This window comes from Gopherus flavomarginatus, chromosome 1, assembly GCF_025201925.1.
Source record: "Gopherus flavomarginatus isolate rGopFla2 chromosome 1, rGopFla2.mat.asm, whole genome shotgun sequence".
Lineage (NCBI taxonomy): Eukaryota > Metazoa > Chordata > Testudines > Testudinidae > Gopherus > Gopherus flavomarginatus.
In genome coordinates, this window is record NC_066617.1 from 275,044,462 (window position 1) to 275,071,211 (window position 26,750).

The 26,750-nt window shown below is 42.4% G+C and overlaps 1 protein-coding gene across 2 annotated transcripts in view; it reads right to left on the minus strand.

Annotated features, from left to right (window-relative positions):
- Positions 1-26,750, minus strand: part of GPC6 (glypican 6) — a 1,185,284-nt gene that overhangs the window by 255,676 nt on the left and 902,858 nt on the right. For both annotated transcript variants that reach the window (XM_050949026.1, XM_050949016.1), the window contains exon 4: positions 11,772-11,937. In XM_050949026.1, coding sequence (XP_050804983.1) covers positions 11,772-11,937 — 166 coding nt within the window. The remainder of the gene's footprint in view (positions 1-11,771; positions 11,938-26,750) is intronic.

Sequence of the window (26,750 nt, forward strand, 5' to 3'; positions counted from 1 at the left end):
TCCAACCTGAGCAGGTGGAGGAGCCTGGTCTCCTGGCCCAGCACTAGATTGACTGGAAGCGGGGACTTTGGGGAAGAGGAGGGACAAGGCCCCCCCACCTCCTCTTAAGAAGATCCATTGCCCCTGACATTCCTGGTACAGGTAAAATGAGTAAAAGTACTATCACCTCATAAAACAGTAGTAGTTTAGAATTCCCCATTCCCCAAAATTTCACACACACTTAAAATCATTTTCCCCCATAACACATTTACTCCTTAGATTAAGCAAAGGAAACAACTAAGTACATAGACCATTAACCAGTTAGACTGAGAAGGGAATGGTGTTTACAAACTGGTTTGGTTAACTAGATCCTCACTATATATTAGAAATGGGTAAATTCTACAAAGAATAGAATTATTGGAAACTGGGATTTTGGTTTGGCCAATTATGGCTAAACACCAATCCCAAATTAGATTTTGGTTCAAAATAAAATTATGCTTGTATGTGCTATCTATAAAGAGTTTCCGCTCAGGATTATAACTCCTCTCTTTGTCCTGCAGTTCCTCCATTGAGAGAAATAGGAGGATTTTACAGAACAGCATTATAGGATGTTGCTGCTGCAGCAGTAGCAGCACATATTTTTGGTTTAAGACATTTTGAATTTGGGGAATCCTCTTTTACTGGATTTTCAGTTAAGGAAAGAGTTGTTTCATTTTGTAACTGGGATACTGGGAGTGCGGATAGACTAAACCTTCTTGTCAAATGCCTACTCTAGGGATGCCCCTGTTTAATATGGTTCAATGGCTTTAATTTAATGAAAACAGCAGTTTTTTCCCCCTATAAACCTTCCATCACTTTAGAAAGGAGAAAAACATATGGAATATAATATGAGTGAATCATTAACTATTAACTGTTATTAACTATATCTCCTATTAAATATAACTACGTGGCAGTAACTTTTTTGACATCTGAATAACTTATTACTTATGAGATCACTTCTTTTACTGAACGTCAAATACTTCTGAAGTGATGATATACAGAGCAATCGGGAACAGAAAGAGAAGTTCTGCTTATTGGATTCCTCAGAGAGTTTAGATATGGGCAAGGAAGAGTGCAGCTTAATAATGTCTGAATCATGCAGACTTAAGGTAATAAATAATGAACTTATTCTCTCATTTCTAATGATGTTTTATGTAAAGCCCCAGAGCTTACTCATAACTTTTTGAAGGGCAGTGCCACAACAGCTTCTCCAACACCTCCACTACACTGAAACTCAGAGTAGTTGGCCATTCTGTGCAGCACTCTCTAAGCTGAGCTGCTGAGTGCTAACCAGTCATTTCATTTCAGTGTAAGATGATAGGAAGAGGTGGGCAGTGAGGAAAAGAGTTTGAATTCAAAGCCCACCTTTTTGCTTTTAGGGTTCCTTTCTAGAGTTGTGGAGTATTAGTGTTAAACATTCATATTGCATTAGCACCCAAATACTCTTATCAAAATAAGAGCCCCATTGTTCTAGTTATTGTACACACAGGGACATGGTTCCTGCCCTTCTACTTTATTCCAAATGTTGACAAGCATTTTTGTGTGGACTTGGAAAGGACATCCCTCAAAAATCTGTTGCTTAACCACATATTTCCATTTAAACAAGAACAGGTTTATAAAACAATCTGAATTAGTTTTAAAATAAATTACACTGAAGTAGGGAGAATGCAGATTGCACAAGACTGCTCAGCTCCTGCACTGTTAATGATATCCCTGCCTCACTGATGCGGACACAGGGGCAACATGAGGACAGACCCATCGATGGATTTTAACTGGCAGGCTGCAACTCTTATTAAACACTTACACGGGGGAGGGGCAAACCCATTACACATACTCTCCAACACCCGGTACTTAATTGGTTCTAGGAGGAGTTTACAGAGCTCCTTATCAGACAATCCATAACTCAGAGTGAGCTCTCCTCAGTCTATGCCCCAGGACTCAGTGCTCTCTGAGTCCTAACACCAACCCCCTATGCAAAGGGGTCAGAGGTTGCAGAATGGTGAGGACCTCAGCCCATGGGGGCCAAAAGGTCTCACCCTTTCCCATGAGCCCAAGACCCATCATCAAAATCCCAGGTCTTTTACCTCTGGGGACTGTTTATTTCACCCTTTTAGACTCCCTGGAAACTGGCCACAAGTTGTGACAAACAACTCAGCCAAGTACCTCGGTTAGGTATCAAGCACATTCCTACTTAACTTACTGTGGTTTGAAGGTGCCACAAGAAAGGTGAAAAATTCCCTGGTCCTCTGCCAATTGGCTCATAGGAGAAAAAATTCCTTCCTGACCCCCAAATGGATGCTCGATAGACCTGCAACATCCGTCAGACTGGATTCCCATTTCTAGTTCAGGGTAGGTAGGGCAGAAAGGAATCAAAACAGGCTCCACATGGACCCCCATTCCAGGTCAAATCTTGGGAGCTGAGGAATGCTGGCCAATGGGTGCCAGAGACTTCAAAGAGGAAAAGAGCTACCTAGAGTCCCTCAGTGAATGGAATGGTTCCCTTTCACCAACAGCCCTGCCTAGTTCCCCCACCCATTGAAGCATGTGGGGGGCATTTCTCCCAGCATTCCAGAGAGGTATCAATATGTGATAAATGTCAACTGAATACGGCCCCAATGAATTTAAATTAAAAATAGGACCTCAAATGCCAGGAAACCAGGGCTGTTCCCATCCATATTTTTTTCTGCTTATTAACACGTGCAACAGCAGAAGCAATTTTTCTACGGATAGTCACACTGGATTCACAGTCTTTTCCCCATAGTGCAGTCGTGATGTAGATGAGCTGCATAAACTGTGCAATACAGGAAATGAACAACACACACATGCAAACAAAAGCAGGAAGCTTTTTCTTTAGGTGCCTTTTCCCATTTCTTCCTCAGTAAACTTCTGATACGAGCTCAGGTTCCACATGCCCACCTACGAGTATTCCAACTGCTTGTACAGCTAAGGATCTGCTTGTTTACTGAAATATTATCTGCAGGATAAAGGAAACTGTAGAGGATTACTATCAGAATTACAGTATGCATTTTTCATGATTGAAAGAGGGACTTGAGGAGCACAGATATCATGGTGATGAGCTAGTATAAAAACCAGATAGGTAGATTTGAATCGTTTCTAGCAGCTTAAAAGGGAAATATTTATCCCTGTGCTTTGCAGTGCACAAACAACAGACAGAGTACAGAGTCTAAGTCCTGTGGGTTTCTGTAAGTAATAAATAAAAGTGGTTTTAAGTTTTCACTGCCGATCACTAAAAGCTTCCATTTGGAAAAAATAGTTATGTTTTTGATGTAGAGTCTCATGTACAGAAAATGGGTTACTTGAACTGAGATTTCATGCCAAACTTCCTTCTACAGGTCTCGTAAGGTGAGGATTTTTGCCACATCAAGAACATGAAAGATAAAAGAGAGATTCTTCAAACACAATCACCAGAGCAGTCATCAACAGCACAGGCCCACCGCACCGGCCGTCACTCAAATAATTTATAGAAAACTGACAGGAAAAGCACACAGGGAAATGTCTTGGGCCAGATTCTCTCCTTGGCTGAACTCCAGTCAGCATGGTGTGCATGGGTATAGAAGGGAGTGTTATGAGAGAGCTGGCTGTGGGTCTCTGATTATGAGGCAAGTCTCACTCTGGCCCTGTTGAGGGTTACAGTAGCAGAGATGCTGCTCTAATGTACGCTACTGGAGTAGGGTACTTAATAAAATCTAGGCCATTGCATGATAGACATAGCAGAGCTCTACTACTGTACTTTCTTGTTCCCCAAGCTGGGTAAGGATAGAGGTGCACAGCTGGTGCAGAAGCCACCTTGGCCAGCTGTTGAAAACTGGGGAGTTTTTTGAGGCTACATGAATTCCCAGATAAATATTTGTGACGAGAACCTGGATCATTTGCTTAACTTTTAGTTTTAGAGATTGTGCACCACGTTCCCAGCTGTTTCCCTCCCTCCTGCTACAAACCAGCAGTAGAATGAGGGCAGGGATAAGGTACGGTTGCATAACTCCTCAGGAAAAGTGTTTTTGCATATACTTTGTTACTGTTAATATCTGTGCAATGGAATAGGTCCACAGCTGTCAGTGAAGTTATCCTGATTTACACATTACTGAGAGTAGAATTTGACCCCAAATACAATAGTTGAACTAGGATGATTTGCTTTAGATAAAAGCAGCAAAGGATCCTGTGGCACCTTATAGACTAACAGACGTTTTGGAGCATGAGCTTTCGTGGGTGAATACCCACTTTGTCAGATGCATGTAGTGGAAATTTCCAGGGGCAGGTATATATATGCAGGCAAGCTAGAGATAATGAGGTAGTTCAATCAGGGAGGATGAGGCCCTGTTCTAGCAGTTGAGGTGTGAAAACCAAGGGAGGAGAAACTGGTTTGGTAATTGGCAAGCCATTCACAGTCTTTGTTTAATCCTGAGCTGATGGTGTCAAATTTGCAGATGAACTGAAGCTCAGCAGTTTCTCTTTGAAGTCTGGTGCTGAATTTTTTTTGCTGCAGGATGGCCACCTTAAGGTCTGCTATAGTTTGGCCAGGGAGCACAACATTGAACAGCGCACTGATACACAGGTACCCTCCCACCAACAGCACAAGAAAAAGAACTCCACATAGACTCCTCCTGAGGGTCGAAATGACAGTCTGGACCTCTACACTGAATGCTTCTGCCGACGTGCACAGGCAGAAATTGTAGAAAAACAACATCACTTGCCTCATAACCTAAGTCGTGCAGAACGCAATGCCATCCACAGCCTTAGAAACCACTCAGACATTATCATCAAAGAGGCTGATAAAGGAGGTGCTGTTGTCATCATGAACAGGTCTGACTACCAAAAGGAGGCTGCCAGACAACTCTCCAACACCAAATTCTACAGGCCACTTCCCTCAGATCCCACTGAGGAATACACTAAGAAACTGCAACATCTACTCAGGACACTCCCTACACTAACACCGGAACAAATCAACATACCCTTAGAGCCCCGACCAGGGTTATTCTATCTACTACCCAAGTTCCACAAACCCGGAAATCCTGGACGCCCCATCATCTCGGGCATTGGCACTCTCACTGAAGGACTGTCTGGATATATGGACTCTCTACTCAGACCCTATGCCACCAGCACTCCCAGCTATCTCCGTGACACCACTGATTTCCTGAGGAAACTACAATGCATTGGTGACCTTCCAGAAAACACCATCCTAGTCACCATGGATGCAGAGGCTCTCTACACGAACATCCCACACACAGATGGAATACAAGCTGTCAGGAACAGTATCCCGGATGATGCCACAGCACAACTGGCTGCTGAGCTCTGTGCCTTTGTCCTCACACACAACTATTTCAAATTTGATGACAATATATATCTCCAGATCAGTGGCACCACTATGGGCACCCGCATGGCCCCACAATATGCCAATATTTTTATGGCCGACCTGGAACAACGCTTCCTCAGCTCTCGTCCACTTATGCCCCTTCTCTACCTACACTACATTAATGACATCTTCATCATCTGGACCCATGGGAAGGAGACTCTGGAAAAATTCCAACACGATTTCAACAGCTTCCACCCCACCATCAACCTCAGCCTGGACCAATCTACATGGGAGGTCCACTTCCTAGACACCACAGTGCAAATAAGTGATGGTTACATTAACACCACCCTATACTGAAAACCTACCGACTGCTATGCCTACCTTCATGCCTCCAGCTTCCATCCCGGGCACATCACACGATCCATTGTCTACAGCCAAGCACTGAGGTACAACCGCATCTGCTCTAACCCCTCAGACAGAGACCAACACCTACAAAATCTCCACCAAGCATTCTCAAAACTACAATACCTGCACGAGGAAATAAGAAAACAGATCAACAGAGCCAGACGTGTACCCAGAAGCCTCCTACTGCAAGACAAACCCAAGAAAGAAACCAGCAGGACTCCACTGGCCATCACATACAGTCCCCAACTAAAACCTCTCCAACGCATCATCAGGGATCTACAACCCATCCTAGACAATGATCCCACACTTTCACAGGCCTTGGGTGGCAGGCCAGTCCTCGCCCACAGGCAACCTGCCAACCTGAAACATATTCTCACCAGGAACTGCACACCGCACCATAGTAACTCTAGCTCAGGAACCAATCCATGCAACAAACCTCGATGCCAACTCTGCCCACATATCTACACCAGCGATACCATCGCAGGACCTAACCAGATCAGCCACACCATCACCGGTTCATTCACCTGCATGTCCACCAATGTAATATATGCCATCATATGCCAGCAATGCTCCTCTGCTATGTACATCGGCCAAACTGGACAGTCGCTACGGAAAAGAATAAATGGACACAAATCAGATATTAGGAATGGCAATATACAAAAACCTGTAGGAGAACACTTCAACCTCCCTGGCCACGCTATAGCAGACCTTAAGGTGGCCATCCTGCTGCAAAAAAACTTCAGCACCAGACTTCAAAGAGAAACTGCTGAGCTTCAGTTCAGCTGCAAATTTGACACCATCAGCTCAGGATTAAACAAAGACTGTGAATGGCTTGCCAATTACAAAACCAGTTTCTCCTCCCTTGGTTTTCACACCTCAACTGCTAGAACAGGGCCTCATCCTCCCTGATTGAACTACCTCATTATCTCTAGCTTGCCTGCATATATATACCTGCCCCTGGAAATTTCCACTACATGCATCTGACAAAGTGGGTATTCACCCACGAAAGCTCACGCTCCAAAACGTCTGTTAGTCTATAAGGTGCCACAGGATTCTTTGCTGCTTTTACGGATCCAGACTAACACAGCTACCCCTCTGATACTTGCTTTAGATATTGATATAATATGTTACAGAAACATTTTCAAAACTATAAGCGCAAGTACACTCATTCCAATAAGTACAGTGACTATTTTAGTTTCTCTCCCCTGCAGCCACACTGCTGCACAGGCAGTGCTATGGCAGCGACATTGCGCACTCCTGCAGGGCAACTTGTCTGCCAGTCCTGCTGCTCTGAGTGGCATGGTAAGGGGGCTGGGGCATTGGATAAGGGGCAGGGGATCCTGGGGGGCAGTCAGGGGACGGGGGGGTTGGATGAGGCGGAGGTTCTGGGGGTGGCAGTCGGGGGACAGGAGATGGAGGAGTTAGATAAGTGTGGGAGTCCTGGGTGCCTGACAGGGGGTGGGGGTGTGGATAGGGGTTGGGGCAATCAGGGGACAAGAAGCAGGTGGAGTTGGATAGGGGGTGGGGGGGCAGTTAGGGTTGGGGGGTGCCGGGATGGGGTAGTCTAGGGACAAGGAGCGGTGGGGTGGTTGGATGGGTTGGGGGTTTGTGAGGGGCAGTCAGGGGGTGGGAAGTGGGAGGGGACGGGGGCCAGGCTGTTTGGGGAGGCACAGCCTTCCCTACCCAGCCCTCCATACAGTTTTGCAACCCTGATGTGGCCTTTGGGCCAAAAACTTTGCCCACCACTGTTCTAGTCTGTGCTTCCAGGACAGCAGCACACATGGATCTCTAAGCAAACTTCATTGACAATAGCAGGAACTTCTTTGTGTACAGAGGGGAGGATGTAGTCATAAGTGTACACTCTAGTCCATTCGACATAATTAAAAATACAGTCTGCCCTTCTGACAGAGGCTGACACCCCTGATCTAATCTATGTAATCTAACTAATGTGTTATTCTGGATGACAATTGGATAGACCCTAGTGCAGTTTTATTACTTTGTCTTTTGGTTTTTCATCTGTCAGGCTTAATGCATGGGAGTTTGGGCAATCTTGCTTACTGGCACATCATGGAAATCAAACTTTCTTAAAGCAAGTATTTGAAAGGCTAATGTGACTGATACATTTTACCTCTTAGGCCCTATATCCTTTCCCTGTCATTTAGACAAACAGGATATAGAATTTATTTAATCAGTTAGCCATGGCTACAACTTCTTGTCCCTTACTAAATCCTTTCTCAGGAAAAATCTCTCATTGAGTTTCATAGGATTTTTATTGGAGTAAAAAAGGCAAGATTTGGCTCTTATTCTGTAATTCTTTAAAAAATAACTTGCAATAAAAATGTTGCATAAAAAGGATACAGGTTAAGGTGACACAAGCAGAAAAAAGTTAATAAAATGCTGCTGCTGCATCCCTTCTTACTAATTTTCAGTCTATAAAATTCCAGAATGCATCAGATGTTTTGGGGATGCTATCTGAATCTTCCAATCTTTTAAAGTAGATGTAGGATTTATTGCAGCTATATAAATGTGATTTCTGCCTTAACTTTTGTATTTATAAGCTAGATGGAACATGTGACATCCTCTTGTCAGATAGCCCAATTCCCTTCTTCATTTGTAGAATTTTGGTGTCAGAATTTTGACAATTAAAATAGCTGTGGGATATTACTAGCAATTACTGCTCCATCCACAAAAGGTGCCCCGTTGGTCACAAATGCACTGTTGAGTTTTCCCCAATTATCAACATTTGCAAGAACTTGCAATATGAAAATTAGTAGAAGAGCAAAGCTGGCTTTTTGTGTATGAATATGCAGTAACATTTGGGACGTCTGCCTAAGCAGAGACTGTTAATGCACAAAATTATTTTTTTCCTAGTGCATGATTCCTAACATTAACAGGCATAAAAAATGCTCATGCATTCTTTTCAATCTTTCATAGTTCACTGGGTGCTGTAAAATGCTGCTGTTCATTTTAATTCAGTGAGTAGAAGTTTTGTTGTGTTTAGTACTAAGAGAACTGCATGTGCCATTAGAAAGCACCCAACAGCCATCTGGCAGAGGCAACTCACTGCATTACAATCCCACAAAAAGAAAGGGTTAAGAAGTTTTATCTTCAGCAAAGCTGTTAAGGATCTTGCAAAGTAGGATAAAATAGAATACATTTTCCAAATATCCTTCTCTCTCCTCACCTACCTCACTGAGATGAATGCATGAGAGAGAGAGAGAGAGAGAATCCAGTATCAAGTTCTAAAAAGCTTTACTTTCAGCTCTTCGCTTTCATGAGTGTCTACATTAATTACAACTTCATTTTCAATCTAAAAGCGGTATTATTTTAAAATGATAAAAACACTAATTATTTTCCATTTGGGCAATAAAGAGGAGTGCATTTCCAACCAATTCACATCAATTTGTTGGAGAAGATGAGGCTCTTTGGCTTTGGCTTTGGCTCTTCACTCAGCCTCTTCCAGGTAATGTTCAACCCTGGAAGACATTTAGCCATTTCTAAACCTTTCTTACCACCAGTGTCTTTAGCTCCTGCCATGCCTTTTTTTTTTTTTAAGGGGTTGGTGAACCTTATGGAATTCAAGATTTTGAAAAGTTGCCAATCTGGTTTTGAGAGCTTGCTGAACTATTCTGAGTGCATCAAATTCCTGCCCCCAAACCTCTTCACCCCACAATTTAACTCCATTTGTGATTGTGGTGATTGCTGGTTTTTTTAATTAAGTAGTTAAATTTAAAATTAAGGACATTTTCCATTTTAAGTGAAGTTTCAATTATGGATTAAGGAAATAACTCTAAATCTCTCTGCCTGCACAAAAAGGATATGATTTTCAGGTTACCACAAGTCCTGAGTAACAGGTGGCACATACTTGCACTGCTCCAGAGACGGGACCAGCAGCAGTCATAATTTGGTCCGTTATTCCTCTCTTGCTCCAAAGGATAAAAATCTGTGCTAGATCTTTACCTAGTGCATATTACTTCCCCTTCCACTCTGTTTTAAATTGTCTGGCTGGTAAGCTGACTTCTCCCACTCTTCATCCCTGCCAGTCTATTCCCCAGTCATCTGCACAAGTGGGGAGAGCAGTGATCCTATAGAGGCTACATTCGCTACCATGCTGTTTCCCATGGTGCAGTTGGGCAGTCCAAGGGAGTAAAGGGACATATCTTAGAAACCTCTCTTCCTAGTGTGGTTGCATATTGTGAGTCATGATCTTGTCCTATGTAAAAAAATCAGAGTGGCAGAAGTGGGTCCCATCTATTCTTTATTCATTAGATTGTCCCTCTAGTCTTTATTATTGTCATCTTCATCCTCTCAGCATTGTTTTTTCATTCTGCCTACTCTCTACTCCATTTTTCACCCCTCCCCACTTTTTTATGCCATCTCGCCTAAGTAGGGTGACCAGATGTCCTGATTTTATAGGGACAGTGCCGATTTGGGGGGCTTTTTCTTATATAGGCTCCTATTACCCCCCACCCCCATCCCAATTTTTCAAACTTGCCCTCTGGTCACCCTACTCCTAAGTGGAATGCAAATCCAACAGTTTGCAAGTCAGAGCCTAACTTTCCATCTCACACCATCCAGTTCAGTTTAAAATGAGGAAAAATATGCTTGTGCAGGGTATTGTCTCTCTAAATTCACGAGGCAGAATTTCTTTTCTTTTGTCATACATAGAAGTTTTGTCTTTTGCTTTAGGACCACTGTGTTTAGTCATCTGGTTTAGACATGTGTAGAATGATAAAAGCTCATTAGAGGTTGAAATATCTACCTATTTTTTTGCCTTGTCACACTATTGTTTGCTTTGTCTAACTCATCATCATGTCCTTGCATTAAATGATATCAAATGCACTTTTCTTCTAAACCACTTTTTTGGTTCAATGTTACCCTTTTGAGAGCTAGGGCCCTTTATTTGTACCTTAATTCTGTCTAGTTGTTAGGGAGACTTGGTTTTTGGTCAGCACATTCCCCTAAAGGTTTATGCGAATTAAACTGGAATCACACATTTCCTTAAATAATGGTTTTCCACCCTGTTCCTTCTAAGATTCTGATTGAGAACTTGATATTTTTTCATTCTACGTATTGAAAGGCAGATGTCAACACATATCAATTTGCAGTGGGGGAGGTCTAGGTTGGATATTAGGAAACACTATTTCATTAGGAGGGTAGTGAAGCACTGGAATGGGTTACCTAGGGAGGTGGTGGAATCTCCATCCTTAGAGGTTTTTAAGGCCTGGCTTGACAAAGCCCTGGCTGGGATGATTTAGGTGGGGTTGGACTTGCTTTGAGCTGGGGGTTGGACCAGATCATAGAATCATAGAATATGAGGGTTGGAAGAGATCTTAGGAGGCCATCTAGTCCAACCCCCTGCTCAAAGCAGGACCAATCCCCAGACAGATTTTTACCCCATTTCTCTAAATGGCCCCCTCAACTGAATTCACAACTCTGGGTCTAGCAGGCCAATGCTCAAACCACTGAGCTAGCCCTCCCCCCAGGACTTCCTGAGGTCTCTTCCAACCCTAATCTTCTATGATTTTAACACAAAGCATTGAACTAATAGTTTATTTGCCGCAACTGTAACTTTTAAAAGCTCTTTCCCCTCATGGTATTGGAATTAAGAAATGCCAGAGTTGTAGGTGTATCCGTCCTGTCAAGGTGGATACACCTTGCTAACAGGTGCTCAGCCCGCAAGCACATAGTCAATACACAGTATTTCTCTCACTTTCATGTTAATCTTATTATCACATCCTCAACCAAAACTTTTTCAGCATGCTTTGCATATCCTCTAATAATTCAGTTCAGAAACCTCAGCATCACATAACACCTTTATATGCTTAATAAGAACAGCTCTGGGGCGGAACAGTAATTTCTTACTACAAGCCAGAAACTTTGATTAAAAAGTGAGAGGAGATTCAATTACTGCTTGACTTAAAGCTCCATTTTCCACGCTGGTAAATGCTGATGATAGTATTTTTCTGGACTCACGAAGCACCACAGATATTTCCTATCACCTCCTTGTTTCACCAATTATTTAAACCCCTCTTACCTATGAACAGATTCCACTCAGTGTCCAAATCGGCCTGATTTGCTAGGCAGCCCTTCATTACGTTGAGGCAGTAGTTGTTGCAAGGTTTCACAGTGGGAAGTCCTCTGCAGTAAGGGCAGTATAACATCTTCATTAGTGCACGGATGCACCCTGGGGTTGGACTGACCTGTGGAGTTTAAGGGTGGTAGAAAAGAAAAAGGAGGAAGTCAGTTTCCTATCCCATGAGATACTATGTAGCTGAGATGCTCCTCAGGCAGTTGATAAAGAGAGGACAATTTGTGACAGGAGCTTTACCTTTGCTAATACTCTCCTGTGTGACTAATCAATTACTGCCAATTATCTTAATTAGGCACTGTCATAAACAGATAGCTAAGGGTTAATGTTCTTTTACCTGTAAAGGGTTAACACAGGGAACCAAACACCTGACCAGAGGACCAATCAGAAAACAAGACTTTTTTAAATCTGGGTGGAGGGAAGTTTTGGGTGTGAGTCCTTTGTTCTTGGTCTGTTTCTTTTTTCGTCTTTGAGAGTGATCTTTTTATTTTCTGGCTTTTTAATTTTTTGTTTTCAAGTTGTAACTACAAGAATAGTAAGACAATAGGTTTATATTGTTTTCTTTTGTATTTACATGTGTGTAGTTGCTGAAATGTTTTAAATTGTATTTTTTTTGGATAAGGCTGTTTATTTATTTTTTTTCTTTAAGCAATTGACCATGTATATTGTTACCTTAATACAAAGATATTTTGTGTCCTTTTTTTTAATATAAACCTTTTTTTTAAGACCTGTTGGAGTTTTTTTTTAGTGGGGACTTTAGGGAATTAAGTCTGCAGCTTACCAGGGAATTGGTGGGAGGAAGAAGTCAGGGGGAAAATCTCTTTGTGTTAAATTTACTAAGCCTGACTTTACATACCCTCTGGGTGAGGGGGAAGAGAGATTAGATCTCTCGGTAGTTGTGTTTTCAGGACTGGAAGCAGGAAATATCCTAGGGTCGTCCAGGGAGGGGAGCCTGGGAGGAAGTAATAAGGAAACAAGGGGAGGGGGTTATTTCCCTTTGTTGTAAGACTCAAGGCATCTGAGTCAGGGGGTCCCCCAGGGAAGGTTTTGGGGAGACCACAGTGAGCTAGGCACTGTATAATTCCTGGCTGGTGGCAGCAATTACCAGGTCCAAGCTGGTAACTAAGCTTGGAGGTTTTTATGTTAACACCCATATTTTGGACGCTAAGGTCCAGATCTGGGAAGAAATGTTATGACATGGTGGCAGAGGTGGGATAAATAAAATCCAAAAGCCAGTAAAAATATTATATTTTTCTTTTCTCTGCTAGGGGCTTTTAAGCAAAAAGGGTTTGGTTTTAAAAGGAACCAGAAAAATTTTTTTTTTCTGTTCTCTCCTGGCAGTAGCTTGCATATTAAGCAAAAAACCATTAAGCTGTAACAAAGGGTCTTTTGTATACAATAGCACTCCAATTGTAAGTCAAATACCCAGCAAAACACATATGCAAATAAAGTGGTATTTGTGGGACAGGCACAGACACCAATGAGTTCCAAGAACATAGATGTCAACATTCCCAGTTTGATGTCAGTGTAATTCAGCTCCAGAATTACAGATATGTGTTGGAAATATGTTCTTAAAAAGATGTTTGACAGGTAGGGCTTCAGGTGCCCTGCCCTAAACAAAGGGATGTGGTTCTGCCTGCTTGAATGTGTCTCCAATGTGAATTGAACAAAGAGAGACAATGGAAGAATATTTACATAAAAGGTAAAAAAAGCCATCAACTAGCAAGTGGGGAGATAGCCTCTTAACTATCATGACAGGAGTGGGGAGATGTAAAAATTAACATGGCGTCAGCTCTTTAGTGTACACAGCTAGCTGAGCCCCCAAGGAGGGCTTCCTGACTGTGAATATAAAGATAAACTTTGAGGATAAAAACAGAGAAACATCATAATTAGCATAATCATCTTTCACCTGAGAGACAAGGTGCTTTGGCTCTGTGTTGGATCCTAGCTAAGAACTGACCAGCCATGCTGGAAGAATTACTGTGATGAGAAAACTACTTTGAACAAAAGACTGTACTTTGTAAAGTTAGGTTTTAGTTTTAGAAGCCTATTGTTACTTTTGTTTGTTTGTAAGCGTTTCTATCCCAATTCCTCTACTTGGTATCACTTGGTATCATTCTTTGTTAATAAACTTATTCTTGTTTTATTACACAAGCACTTCAGTGCAGTATTTCAAACTGAGGAGTAAAATCTTCTGCCATATTAACAGGCTGGTACTGTGCACTGTCTCTTTCAAGGAGCAGCAAACTTGACAAGTTTCTGTGAGTGCTACAGTGAGAGGGACCACTGCAGAGGAGACTGTTTTTGAAAGACTTAGGTCTGGAAGGGCTGTTGGTGTCACCCTGAAAAGGAACAACCAGGCTGGTGGAAACCAGAGTGAAGTCACTGTGCTGTGAGCAGGCTTCTGGTGTCAGGGATCTGAGCCAAAGCTGCAAATCACAGACAGGGATGGCTCCAGGCCCCAGCATGTCAAGCGCATGCTTGGGGTGGCAAGCCGCGAGGGGCACTCTGCCGGCGCCACGAGGGCGGCAGGCAGGCTGCCATCGGCGGCTTGCCTGTGGAGGGTCCGCTGGTCCCGCGGCTTCGGAGGACCTCCTGCAGTAAGCCATGGGACCAGCGGACTGTCTGCAGGCACGCCTGCGAGAGGCAGCCTGCCTGCTGTGCTTGGGGCGGCAAAATTTCTAGAGCTGCCCCTGATCACAGAGTCACTCAAGGTTCCAGGCCAAGTAGTGACAATCCCTTCTGGTTTGAAAGAAACCCCAATGCATCACAACAGAACAGCATCCTCTTGATGTAACTTAACTAATGTACCTGGCATAACACAGTAGGATTATTCATATTTGGCCTTATCCAAAACTCATTGAAATAACTGGAAAGCCTTCCAATGATTTCAATGAACTTTGGATCAGACACATTACTACCAGAGGTGATTGTCTAAATTAAGTAACTTTTTTTGCTATATATACTATTAATTACTAATTTGCACTGGAAATTGATGTTAGTTGTTTGTTGAAGGTGGAAGAGAAGATGGAGAAATTTATTTTGTAAGAAGATATGTGCATAATATTTAAATAACTGAGAAACCTTATTTTTGAAATCTCCATCTCCCCACCCTCCTATTTCTCTGACTGGTATTTTTGTTTTGTTTTGTTTTTTGTTTTACATTATATCTGCCCTTACAATGTAAACTCTTCAGGGCAGGCACTATCTCTACCTCTATGTTCAGAAAGTGCTTAGCACATTTTGGACACTATTACAATAAAAAAAGAATAATGATTCCTTGTCACAATGGGTTAAAACAGATATTTCCCCATGCAATGGTGACCAGCACAGGGACATGGCAGAAATTCATCCTGGTCTCTGCTGTTCAGAATGTTTGAAGAGAGCACAGTAATGAACTTGTGATTATTAAAACCATAGAAAAAGTCTGATTTTCTCTTATCCCTGATGTTAAAACACTGATTATTGAAGGACTGCTGAGTGTATGTTTAAATGAGACTTTTACATGACACTTTTACATTAATAGGATTCTGCTAAAAATCAAAGTAGATGCTGCTGAGTATACTCAAAAGTGTCTTTTCAATCATTCATAACTTTATTTTTAATTTTTAACCCTCCAAACCTAGGAAGACCACTAATCCCCAGTGAGAGGTCTGTTCAGAGCAAGCTTCAGCTGTTTTGGCTATAATTCTATTCAAGAAAATATAGTTAGAATCCCTCCACACACACTGTGGATAAACTTTTATGGTTCCTCTATGGTCATGAAAAAAGGTTGAGGGAATTTTGCTCAAACTTTCTAAAATCTGAGACATAGACCAAACACTGAAAATTTCATTTTAAAAAATGATTTTTTCTTCCAGAAATGTTATGAGCATGTGAAATCAGGCACTTATCCTTTGAAACTGGTATTGGAACCATAAATAATTTGCTTGCCACTGGCCATCTCTATTTTATGTATTTTCAAAGCTCTCTTCTTCAGCCTCATCTTCAAAAACAAACTCTCCCATGTGGTAATTCTTGTCTGCAGACCAGTTTCAGTCAACAAAACATCATTCTTTCCATTCGGAATTATTCAAAACCTGAATGGGCTTATGGTAACCATTGGATTTTCCCTTTACCAGTCCTGTTGTAACTGATATTGATGGAGAAGGAGGCAGAGGGGATTTTTTAAATGATTTCTTTTAATTGGCCCTAAGCCAAAGTAGAGAAACTTACATACGTTTGGGTTTAGAAATACTCAGTTATTGTGAATGATACCCTCTCAATCATATTGTATGGGTTTGCATACCTGAGAAATAACCATACAGTTCAGTCGGTAATTATACCACAGCCCTATGTATTTAATATGACAATTCCATTTCCATATAAGTGTACTCAAACTGCGGCACATCTCAACATTACCCCTCTGAGCCTTGATTGTGCCTAGCAGATGTAGGACACATTACATTTCTGCTTCCAGGGAAGCGTTTTATTTCATTTTGTGAGCTTTTTTGACAACCTTAACTTTAGATAAATGTGTATTTTTATAGGCATACAAAAATATAAAATAAAATTCCTGAAGGCCTCATTACTGAACACTTGTCTTTCCCCCCTCAGCAATTCTAGATTGAATATTATTTCATCCAAAAGTGACACAGATTGTGTGAGTGACTTCCAAATATACAGAACTGAAGAAAAAACCTATTTGGGTAAAAGCCATGAAACTGTACTCTCCTGTATACCACCACATTTGCAATGTGTCTTACTTTGTTATGTACTTGATCTGCTTTTAAAGCAAAAGGCTGTGGCACTGCCAAGTACATAAATCTAAATCAATCTTCCCAAGAAAAAACTTAGTACACTTTTGTTAAAGACAGCTAGTCACGTTAAACACATACACATACACGTACATACATTTCTCTTTCTCTCTATGCTGGCATTTATGGACGATTTCTGACTTGAGTATTTGGTAGTCTTGATACCCCATCTGGAACTTTAAATGTGCCATCAGGCTATAATTAATACTTCAAAAGCAATGTTTTTCAAACCTTATTCAAGTGCAAAGAAGCAGAGTATAGGAAACAATATATAGGTCCATATCCTTCTCTTGCTACATAATATCGTGAAGGACAGAAAAAATGGTTAACCACCTTCTGGTAACTGTTGTTCTTCAAGATGTGTTGTCCATGTCCATTCCAATCAGGTACATGCTGCATGCACAATAGCTGGAAGATTTTGCCCCTAGCAGTATCCACAGGGTCAGTCTGGGTGGCCCCTGGAGTTGCACTTTCATGGTGTCCAATATAGGGCCCAGCCAACCCGACGCCCTCTCAATTCCTTCTTGCTAGCTATTCTGACAGAGGGGTGAGAGAGAGGGTATTAGAATGGACATGAGCAACACATCTCGAAGAACAACAGTTACCAGAAGGTGAGTAACCATGGTTTCTTCTTCGAGTGCTTGTTCATGTCAATTCCAATCAAGTGAATCACAAGTTCAGAATGTGGGGTCGGAGTTGTCCACTGATTGGAGCACCGCTCTACCAAAGGTTGCGTTGTCTCTGGCCTGCTGGGTGATCGCATTGTGCATGGTGAAAGTATGTATGGAGGACCACATCGCTGCTCTGCATATTTCCTGGATCAGAACCTGAGCCAGGAATGCCGTTGAAGAGGCCTGCGCCCTAGTGCTAGTGTGCAGTGATCAAAGGGGCAGGCACCCTTGCCAGACTGTAACACTCTCGAATTCATGACATGACCCATGATGAGATTCATTGAGAAGAGACAGGAAGATCTTTCATTCTGTCTGCCACAGCCATGAATAACTGGATGGATTTTCGGAATGGCTTCATTCTCTTGACATAGAAGGCTAGTGCTCTGTGGACATCCAACGAGTGACGCCTCTGCTCCCTGCTGCTTGAGTGCGGCTTTGGATAGAACATGAGAAGGAAGATGTCCTGGTTGATGTGAAACTGGGAGACAACTTTCAGGAGGAAAGCTGGATGTAGCCTGAGCTGAACCTTGTTCCTATAGAACACCATGCAAAGGAGCTCTGATGTTAGGGCCTTGAGCTCAGACACCCTTCTAGCTGAGGTTATCACTACCATAAACGCCACCTAGTATGAAAGGTAGAGCAGGGAGCAGGTTGCTAGTGGTTCAAAGGGTGAACCCATCAGTTTGGAAAGGACCAGATTGAGGTCCCAGGATGGGACTGGGTGTCAAACGTGTGGATATAGCCTGTTGAGACCTTTCAGGAAACAGCTGACCATAGAGTTAATAAAGACCAAGCGCCCTCTGTGCCTGGATGGAAGGCAGAAATGGCAGCCAGGTGAACACTTATTTATCTCACAGACAGCCCCTGCTGCTTGAGATGAAGAAGGTTGTCCAATATAAGCAGAATAGAGGCAAGAGTTGAGGAGGAACGATGTTGCGCCAACCAGATTGAAAATCTCTTCCACTTGGCAAGGTAGGTAGCTCTGGTGGAGGGTTTCCTACTGCCAAGGAAGACTTGTCTAACCTGGTCAGAGCAGGAAAGCTCCATCAGAACGTCCATGCCGTGAGGTGCAACGACTTGAGGTTTGGGTGATGGAGACGGCCATGATCCTGAATTAATAGGTCCAGGAAGAGTGGCAGGGTGACTGGAGCTTCCACAAACATTTTCAGGAGCGATGTATATCAGTGTCGGCAGGGCCAGGCTGGAGCTATCAATATCATCAAAGCTTGTTCCCGCCGAATCTTGGGGAGTACCTTATGAACGAGCAGAATTGGCGGAAAGGCGTATAGTAGATGTCCTCCCCATGAGATGAGAAACGCGTCCAATCTGAAGCCCAGGCTGTGATTCAGAAAGGAGAAAAACTGCTGGCACTTTCTGCTGCATTGTGTGGCAAACAAATCTATTTGGGGAAAGTGCCACCGATGGAAGTTTGAGTTCACAACGTCTGGGCCTAGAGACGACTTGTGGCAGTGAAACAACCTGCTGAGATAGTTTGCCAACTCGTTCTGTACCCCAGGGAGGTACGATGCTTGCAGGTGTATAGCAAGCTCTACATAGGGCATGAGGGCTTCCTGGCACAGGGAAGAGGAGTGTGCACCCCCGTTTGTTGATATAAAACATTGCCATGCTGTTGTCTGTCATAACTGATACACATCTCCCTGTTAAGTGGGCTCGGAAAGTCTGGCATGCCAGCATACCACTCTCAGCACTCTGTTGTTTGATGTGGAGGGTGAGTTCCGCCCAAGACCAGAGGCCTTGAGTCCTAAGGTTCCCCAGATGTGCTCCCCAGCAAAGGCTGATGCATCCGTCACTAGTGAGAGAGACGGCTGTGGACTGGTGAAGGAGAGCCCCGCCCATACCACCTGTGGGTCGAGCCATCACAGGAAGGAGTTGAGGACAGGACAAAGCAAGGACATGATTCTATCTAAGCTATCCCAGACTGGTCAATACACTGATGCTAGCCACGACTGAAGGGTTAAAAGTCTGAGTCTGGAATACTGTATCATCTGTGCCTGCCGCCTGCACAGGAATGTGGCCATGACTGCCATGCACTTGGTGAACACTCGAGGTGCCCCTCACAGACTGAACAGGAAGACTGTGAACTGGTAGTAGTTATTGCTCACCACAAACCCGAGGTATTTTCTGTGGGGCGCAGTTATTGCTATACGAAGGCACACGTCCTTCAAATTGAGGGCAGCATAGCAGTCCCCTGGATCCAAGAAAAGGATGATAGAGGCCAAGGAGACTATACGGAACTTGAGTTTCTTCATGAACTTGTTGAGTTTGTGGAGGTCTAAAATAGGCCTTAGCCCACCTTTGGCTTTTTGTATTGGGAAATACCAGAAATAAAAGCCCTTGCACTGGTGCTCCTGAGGAACCGCTTCCACTGCCCCTAATGAGAGGAGCAAGTGCACCTCCGGATAAGGATTTGCTCATGAGAAGGGTCCCTGAAGAGGGATAGGGAAGGGAGGTGGAAGGGATGGAGGGCAGAGAATTGGAGGGAGTATCCCCTTTCTACCATGTGTAGCATCCAATAGTGCAATGTAATACAGACCCACGCAGGATAGAAAAGGGAAAGTTGTCATGAGAAGGTAAGGTGCGGTGGATCCAGTTACTGAGCTGGTGTGCCATCCTCATGCACACTTTTGTTTAAAGGTTTAAACACACACTTTCAAAAGGTATAAGAGGGGTAGCCATGTTAGTCTGGATCTGTAAAAGCAGCAAAGAATCCTGTGGCACCTTACAGACTAACAGACGTTTTGGAGCATGAGCTTTCGTGGGTGAATACCTACTTCGTCGGATGCATGTAGAGGAAATTTCCAGGGGGCAGGTATATATATGCAAGCAAGAAGCAAGCTAGAGATAACAAGGTTAGTTCAATCAGGGAGGATGAGGCCCTGTTCTAGCAGTTGAGGTGTGAAAACCAAGGGAGGAGAAACTGGTTATGTAGTTGGTAAGCCATTCACAGTCTTTGTTTAATCCTGAGCTGATGGTGTCAAATTTGCAGATGAACTGAAGCCCAGCAGTTTCTCTTTGAAGTCTGGTCCTGAAGTTTTTTTGCTGCAATATGGCTACCTTAAGATCTGATATTGTGTAGCCAGGGAGATTGAAGTGTTCTCCTACAGGTTTTTGTATATTAACAGAATTTTGTAATTAACATAATTTAATTTTTAAAAAGTTCTATTTACTACATACATTGTGCCACAATTAAAGAAACATTTTACTACATACAATGGGCCAGATTCTGATCTCATTCCACCAGCGTAAAACCATAGTAAGTCCACTTAATGTCAAGAGGATTTCTACGTATTTACACAGATGTAATGGAAATCAGAATTGGACCCTTTACAAAGTACATATTAAAAGATTGATAATCAAAGTTGCCACAATCCAACTATAAGTTACCCATCTTTGACACGTTATCTTCATGGCTAACTGCAATTGCTCCCTATTTTTCAAATATTGGAGGAAGTAGATGCAGCTTAGCCAGTAATTAGATTTTTCTTCCCTTCGCTGATTCTTTCCTTCAAACTGAATTTGCGCACTGCTGGATATAAATCATTTACTTTCTCGTTGTTCTTTTTTTGGCTGTTTTCATGATCATTCTGTTATTGCTGATTTCATTTAACAATGTATATGTGAACCAAGAACTCTTTCCAACAGAATAACTTTCAGCTGAAATAAACACACACACACACACACACACACTTACTTACACACTTAATTAGAACTCTATATAACAGTTCAGAAGACATTTTAATGCCTCACACTTTTTCATTATATCAGGATCTAATTCTCTGTTACACTAAGGTCCTTTACACTGTTCTGACAGTGTAGTGTAAAGAGGATATAATGTAAATAGGAATGCAGGAAAATTCAATCTAAAGTGAGAATTATATCACAGAGAGCCAATCTGCAAAGAGTTGTTTCCACATACCATATGTCCAGTTCATACCCCACCTTCCTGTAGACAAAAAAAAAGTTATATTTTTAAGTACATATGGCATCTCAGCTGAAGCATTATAATCCTCCAGGTTTACACAGGTATAATTCCATTGACTGCACTGGAGTTACACTAATGGAAAACTGGCATAAAGCAGTGAATACCAGAAACTATTTTTCTGTATCTTTCAAACTCATAGCCATTAAAATAATAACTCCTTTCCCAAGATACAAACCAGTTTAAGGTCATAAATCCACTACTCTTAAATTTAATATCTCTAAATCCACTGGAATTTCACTCTGGACAGAATATGATTGGTAGTTCAATCTGTTCACGTTGGCTATTGTAAGCTATTAGACACAGAGACTTTTGATCTTTAAAGAAGCCTTGTCACTGTAAAAATAAATGAAATAATTGTTCAGTGGTGTCTACTACTTTAGATTAAATACCCTGCATTAAATGGTGTACTCGGCTTGAAAGTGCAAGTACCCACACCAAATTCCCTTGTTTAATAGGGACAATTTCTGGTCCAGTTGCAAATGAATCAAAAGGATGTTCCTGCTTTTCTCCCCAAATGTCTCTATTAATAATTTTCACATGTTGACAGGTATGAGAATGTATGATTGTGTCTCCCCTCGGACATTCACTAAAATAAGAGGCATTTCTCATAAGACTTATTTAGAGTAACCTCGGTACTACTTATCTGTCAATCAATCATACTTATGTGGCACCCATGCATGCCTGTGGTATTTGAGCAAGTCACAATCTTTAATGTATTTCTCCTCACAGCAGCCCTTTGAGGAAGGGTAGTAGTATTTATCTCATTTTACAGATGTGGAACTGAGGCAGATAGTGACAGATTTTTAAAGGTATTGAGGCACCTAAAGGTGCGGACGGACACCAATGTTATATTCATAAGTGCCTGGGCACCTACCTCCCATTCATGACTTGCCCAGGTCATAGAGGAAGTCTGTGGTGGAGCAAGGAAGTGAGTCCCAGTCTTCTGAGTGTCCTAACCACTGGATCTAGGACAGTATTATCACATCTTATCCCAATGAGCAAAATTTTTAACCACAGAGAATCCTCACTGCCTCCCTCTCAGTGGAGGAATTGCTGGGTCCCATTGCTGAAGAAAGCTGCCATCTCTGCCAGCTTCATGGAGCGGAACCTCAGGCCTCGTCTATGTGTGAAAGTTACTCTGGGTTAACTTAAGGTGTGATGTTAAACTGGCGTAAAAGGCTGCGTGAACACCCTTGTTTGACTTTAAACTAGGCTTACAGCAGTTGAGTTTAAGTTGATTAGAAACAGGTTTAAGCTATATCAAAATAACCCACTTTTAAACTGAAGTAAAGGTGCCCACTCAGGGCTTAGTTAAACCAGTGCAAGTCTGTGTGTAGATAAGGCCTTAGTCAGAGATGGACTGAAAGCCTTTGGTCATTAAAATAGTGGTATCAGCAAGACCCACTAGAGTGAATTTCTGGAAGTGCAAGCATCTCCTAACAATAATACCAAGATCTTGTATAGCACTTTTCATGAATAGATCTCACAGCATTTTACAAAGGGAGATTAGCATCATTGCCCCCATTTTACATGTGGGGAAACTGAGGCACACAGTGGTGCCATGACTTGGCTCTTCAAGTGGCCTGCTGGGGACACTGGTCAAGAATAGAACAGTCCTGTGTTCTATCCCCTAGGCCACACTGATTTTGTTAATGGATCCACACTACCATACAGGGGCTTTATAAATAGCTCACCATCTGTGTATAGCCCTCATAAAATGCCCACTGCATTATTTCAGTGAGTACCCTACTTAAGCTGTATTTCCTCTTTCAGGGTCTTTCAAGTTCACCCATTAAACTCTCTCAAAAGCTTCTTGTAAATATAAATACCAATTATAAAATATTTAACAGATGCACAAGGCCACCTTAAATTGATGACTATAGTCTGGAATGACCTGCTTATGGGCACATGTGCTTAGACTGGTGCTAAGCAATGCACTTAGTTGCAGTTTTGGGTACTCCAGAGTACAAAGCAAATGTGCATCTTCTTTCTGTCATTTAAGATTTTAAGTTTTTAAACAAAATTTTTAAGAATCCCCTACCTGGTCACCTTCTCTTTGCTAATACACAACACAGCATTAGAAGGGTCCTCAGAGGAGGTTGCCTGCTTACCTTAGCTGCAAAAGCTTAGGAGGACACCAGATTTTGCATCAGGCCTGTGTCTGTAGGAGCCTTTGGTTGCTGTGCAGCAAAGAAAAGCACGAAGTTCAGTGCACTATTACAAAAGAGCAGTTAATATTTCTGTAGGTATGTGATTTTACTGAGAATGTTTTATTGGATCTAAGTCATGAGACTGAAAAGTGCTTCACGATATGCAAAATCTGAAAAACATGAAAAACCTAAAGCATGCCTCTTAAGCATATCAAAATTCAGAGAACATCATGTATGCTGCATAATACCCAGTTAACAGAGAAGAGGATTATAATAGCAAAATGCTTCTATTATGTCCAGCCTTATGAAATAAATGCTCAGATATTATCATTTTTGGATAAATGCTAATAAAAAGTAAAAGCCAATTTAAATTTTATCACTGGTTTGCAATATGCAGTCTGCAATGGGGATGAATTCTCTGAGTTGAAATTTGATTCTAGTTATTACTGATTTCTGATAATGGAAAGCAGACCAAAGCCTACATTACAAAACCTATTTAACTGACATAGAGTCGTTAAAATATTTCTGTTTTCACTTATTTATAGATAAGTTGCAAAATAGTAGCCAGATTTCTGGACAGTCTAATTATACACTCAAATTACACCTTTCTGAAGCTTGCAAGCATTTACGATTGCTATGTTGAAAGCCCCTGTATAATTAGATCTGGTCAGGAGTTTTTTGACAAAACATTTTCTTGTCATAAAAGTGCTGATTAATTGAAAGCAAAGTAGGAACATTCTGGATTCAGTGAAAGTTTCATTGAGAAAGGTCTCTCAGATCCAGAATGGAAATTCAAAGGACAATGAGAACATCTCAGAAAAGTGAATATATTGGTGATTATAGTGCTTGCCTAACAGAAGGGGAACCTGGTTTAAGTTTCTTGTCTGTCTGATTGGGAATAGGGACTTAAACCCAGGTCTCCCACGTCCCAGCTAAGTGGCCTAATCACTGGGTTAATGGCTATTCGGGGGTGTAGTTGAAAATTTTTATTGAAAAAGTTACAAAGGTATCCGTTTCATCCCACTGTGGAATGGGAAGACTTAATCTGAGCTCGGGGTTCAGGTTCTACTTCATTAGCATCCAAATCATTCTTGTGAAATTTTGGTGCAAAACCCCCCTCACAAGATGTGTGAAATTTCATCTATAACCTAATCTGAAAAAGAGAATAGACTCTTTCAGTGTTGGGCTGACCAGGATCAAAACCGAACAAGACTCAACAAATTTATAAATGATAAAGTTAAGAGTGAAAATTGAAGAGTGGGATATACAAGAATATTGTCTGATTCTATTTTCTCCTGCTATATTTATTTAGAACAAAATAATTCAAATTATGACTACAGACACAACTACTTTCATTGGGCGATGAGCTCCATCCTGTCATATACAAAAATCAAACTTCTGAGTGCAGAATCATTTAGTTCTTTGACACCACTGATAGCAAGGTTTTGGTGACACAAGTATGCCTCATCCTCATTGGATCTTGACTCTTGGCTCTAAGCTGTGTCCTCCAAATGGTTCCTCGCAAAACTATGTCAGAGTTATGATGAGCATGCAAAGGGGTGCAACTGGAATACTCAGCACTCTGTTCCTAGGGAGCCCTAAGGAGCCCAAGTAAATTAGAACAGCCTTAACACTACCCTTAATTATGCTGGGAGCTGGCCTCTAGCTGCACCAATGATCAGGGAGTTGTGTTTGTATTTGCCCTTCCTCTCCTAGTTCTCCTTAAAAATACTGAAGGATGTTATATCTGGCATATCCCATTTAAATCAATAAGATTTAAAACCTTATTAAGTGCCAAATTGTATTGTAGCTCACAGGATTGTACAAATGTAACTGATCATAGAATCTGGATCTAAGTCACTAGTAAGCATATGACAACTGTAGGACAAGTTAAGCTGGGGATATAGAAGAAATGCAGTAGCGCAGTCTATAATGGCTACCTTGCAATAAATATGTGTTTAAGTTATTTCATTGCTATTTGTCTTTATTCTGTTAATCCACTTTTATAAATCATGCTATGATCAGTCAAAACTAATACATGCTGGAATACAATTTACAGAAGGTATAAGAGTATAATCTGCCTAGAGATCTGTGTTCCAGAACCACAAGATAAACACAGTCAAACCATAAAGGCACTCCCAGCAGCATGTATTTATTTATAAAGCTTGCTGAAAGCTACCTTATCATTAGGGTCTCCATTATAGATGGGCTGTCAGCTGCAATGCTACAACCTCTTTCAAAACCTTTTAAGGGGAAGACAAGTTTCAGTCATGTCAAAACCACAAAGGTATATTACAAGTAGGAGAAGCTTCTTCACCAGTGAAGTAAAAACATCACTTTCAATGAAGATGTCATTGTGCATATCAATATAGTAATACGTTAGTTCCTTGGCACAGGGAATGTATCTTCTGTGTCCCGTACAGCACCAAGCAACTGACAATTGACAAACAGAACAAAGAAACACAGAATTAGAGTTGCCAGGCGTGCATTTTTCGATTGGTTGAAAAGGGGCCCTGGTGGCTCCGGTCAGCACTGCTGACTGGGCTGTAAAAGGTCCGGTTGGCAGTGCCTGAGAGGTAAGGCAGGCTCCCTGCCTGCCTGGGCTCTGCATGGCTCCCAGAAGAGACCAGTAGGAGGCTCTGCGTGCTGCCCCCACACCGAGCACCAACTCTGCAGCTCCCATTGCCTGGAACCACAGCCAAAGGGAGCTGCAGGGGTGGCACTGGAAGGCGGGAACAGCACTGGCAGGCGTCTTGCGGTGCCTCAGCCTAGGAGCTGGAGGAAGATGCTGGCCGCTTCTGGGAGTCACCTAAGGTGAGCACCACCCAGAGCCCACACCCGCTCCCACACCTCAACTCCCTACCCCAGCTCTGAGCCCCCTCTCACACCCTCCCTCCCTGCCTCCCAGAGCCCGCACCCCCTCCTGCACCTGAGCCCCCTCCTGCACCCTAATTTCTTCCCAGAGCCTGCACCCCTCACCCCCTCCTGCACCTGAACCCCTTATCCCCGACCCCACCCAACCCCTACCCCAGCCCGGTATAAATGAGCAAGAGAGAGAGGGTGGGGAAGAGCAAGTGACAGAAGGGGTGGGGGAGACAGTTACCCGGGGGGTGGAGCCTCAGAGAAGAGTCAGGGTAGGGGCAGGGTAATGGTATTTGGTTTTCTGCAATCAGAAAGTAGGCAACCCTGCACAGAGCTGTTCACCTTTTAGTGTGTTATTCATTGTGGAACTTATTCTGTCACCACAACAGGCTGAGTTGTCTCCTTATTCCCACTGCACAATCCCACAGAGCAAACAAATATAC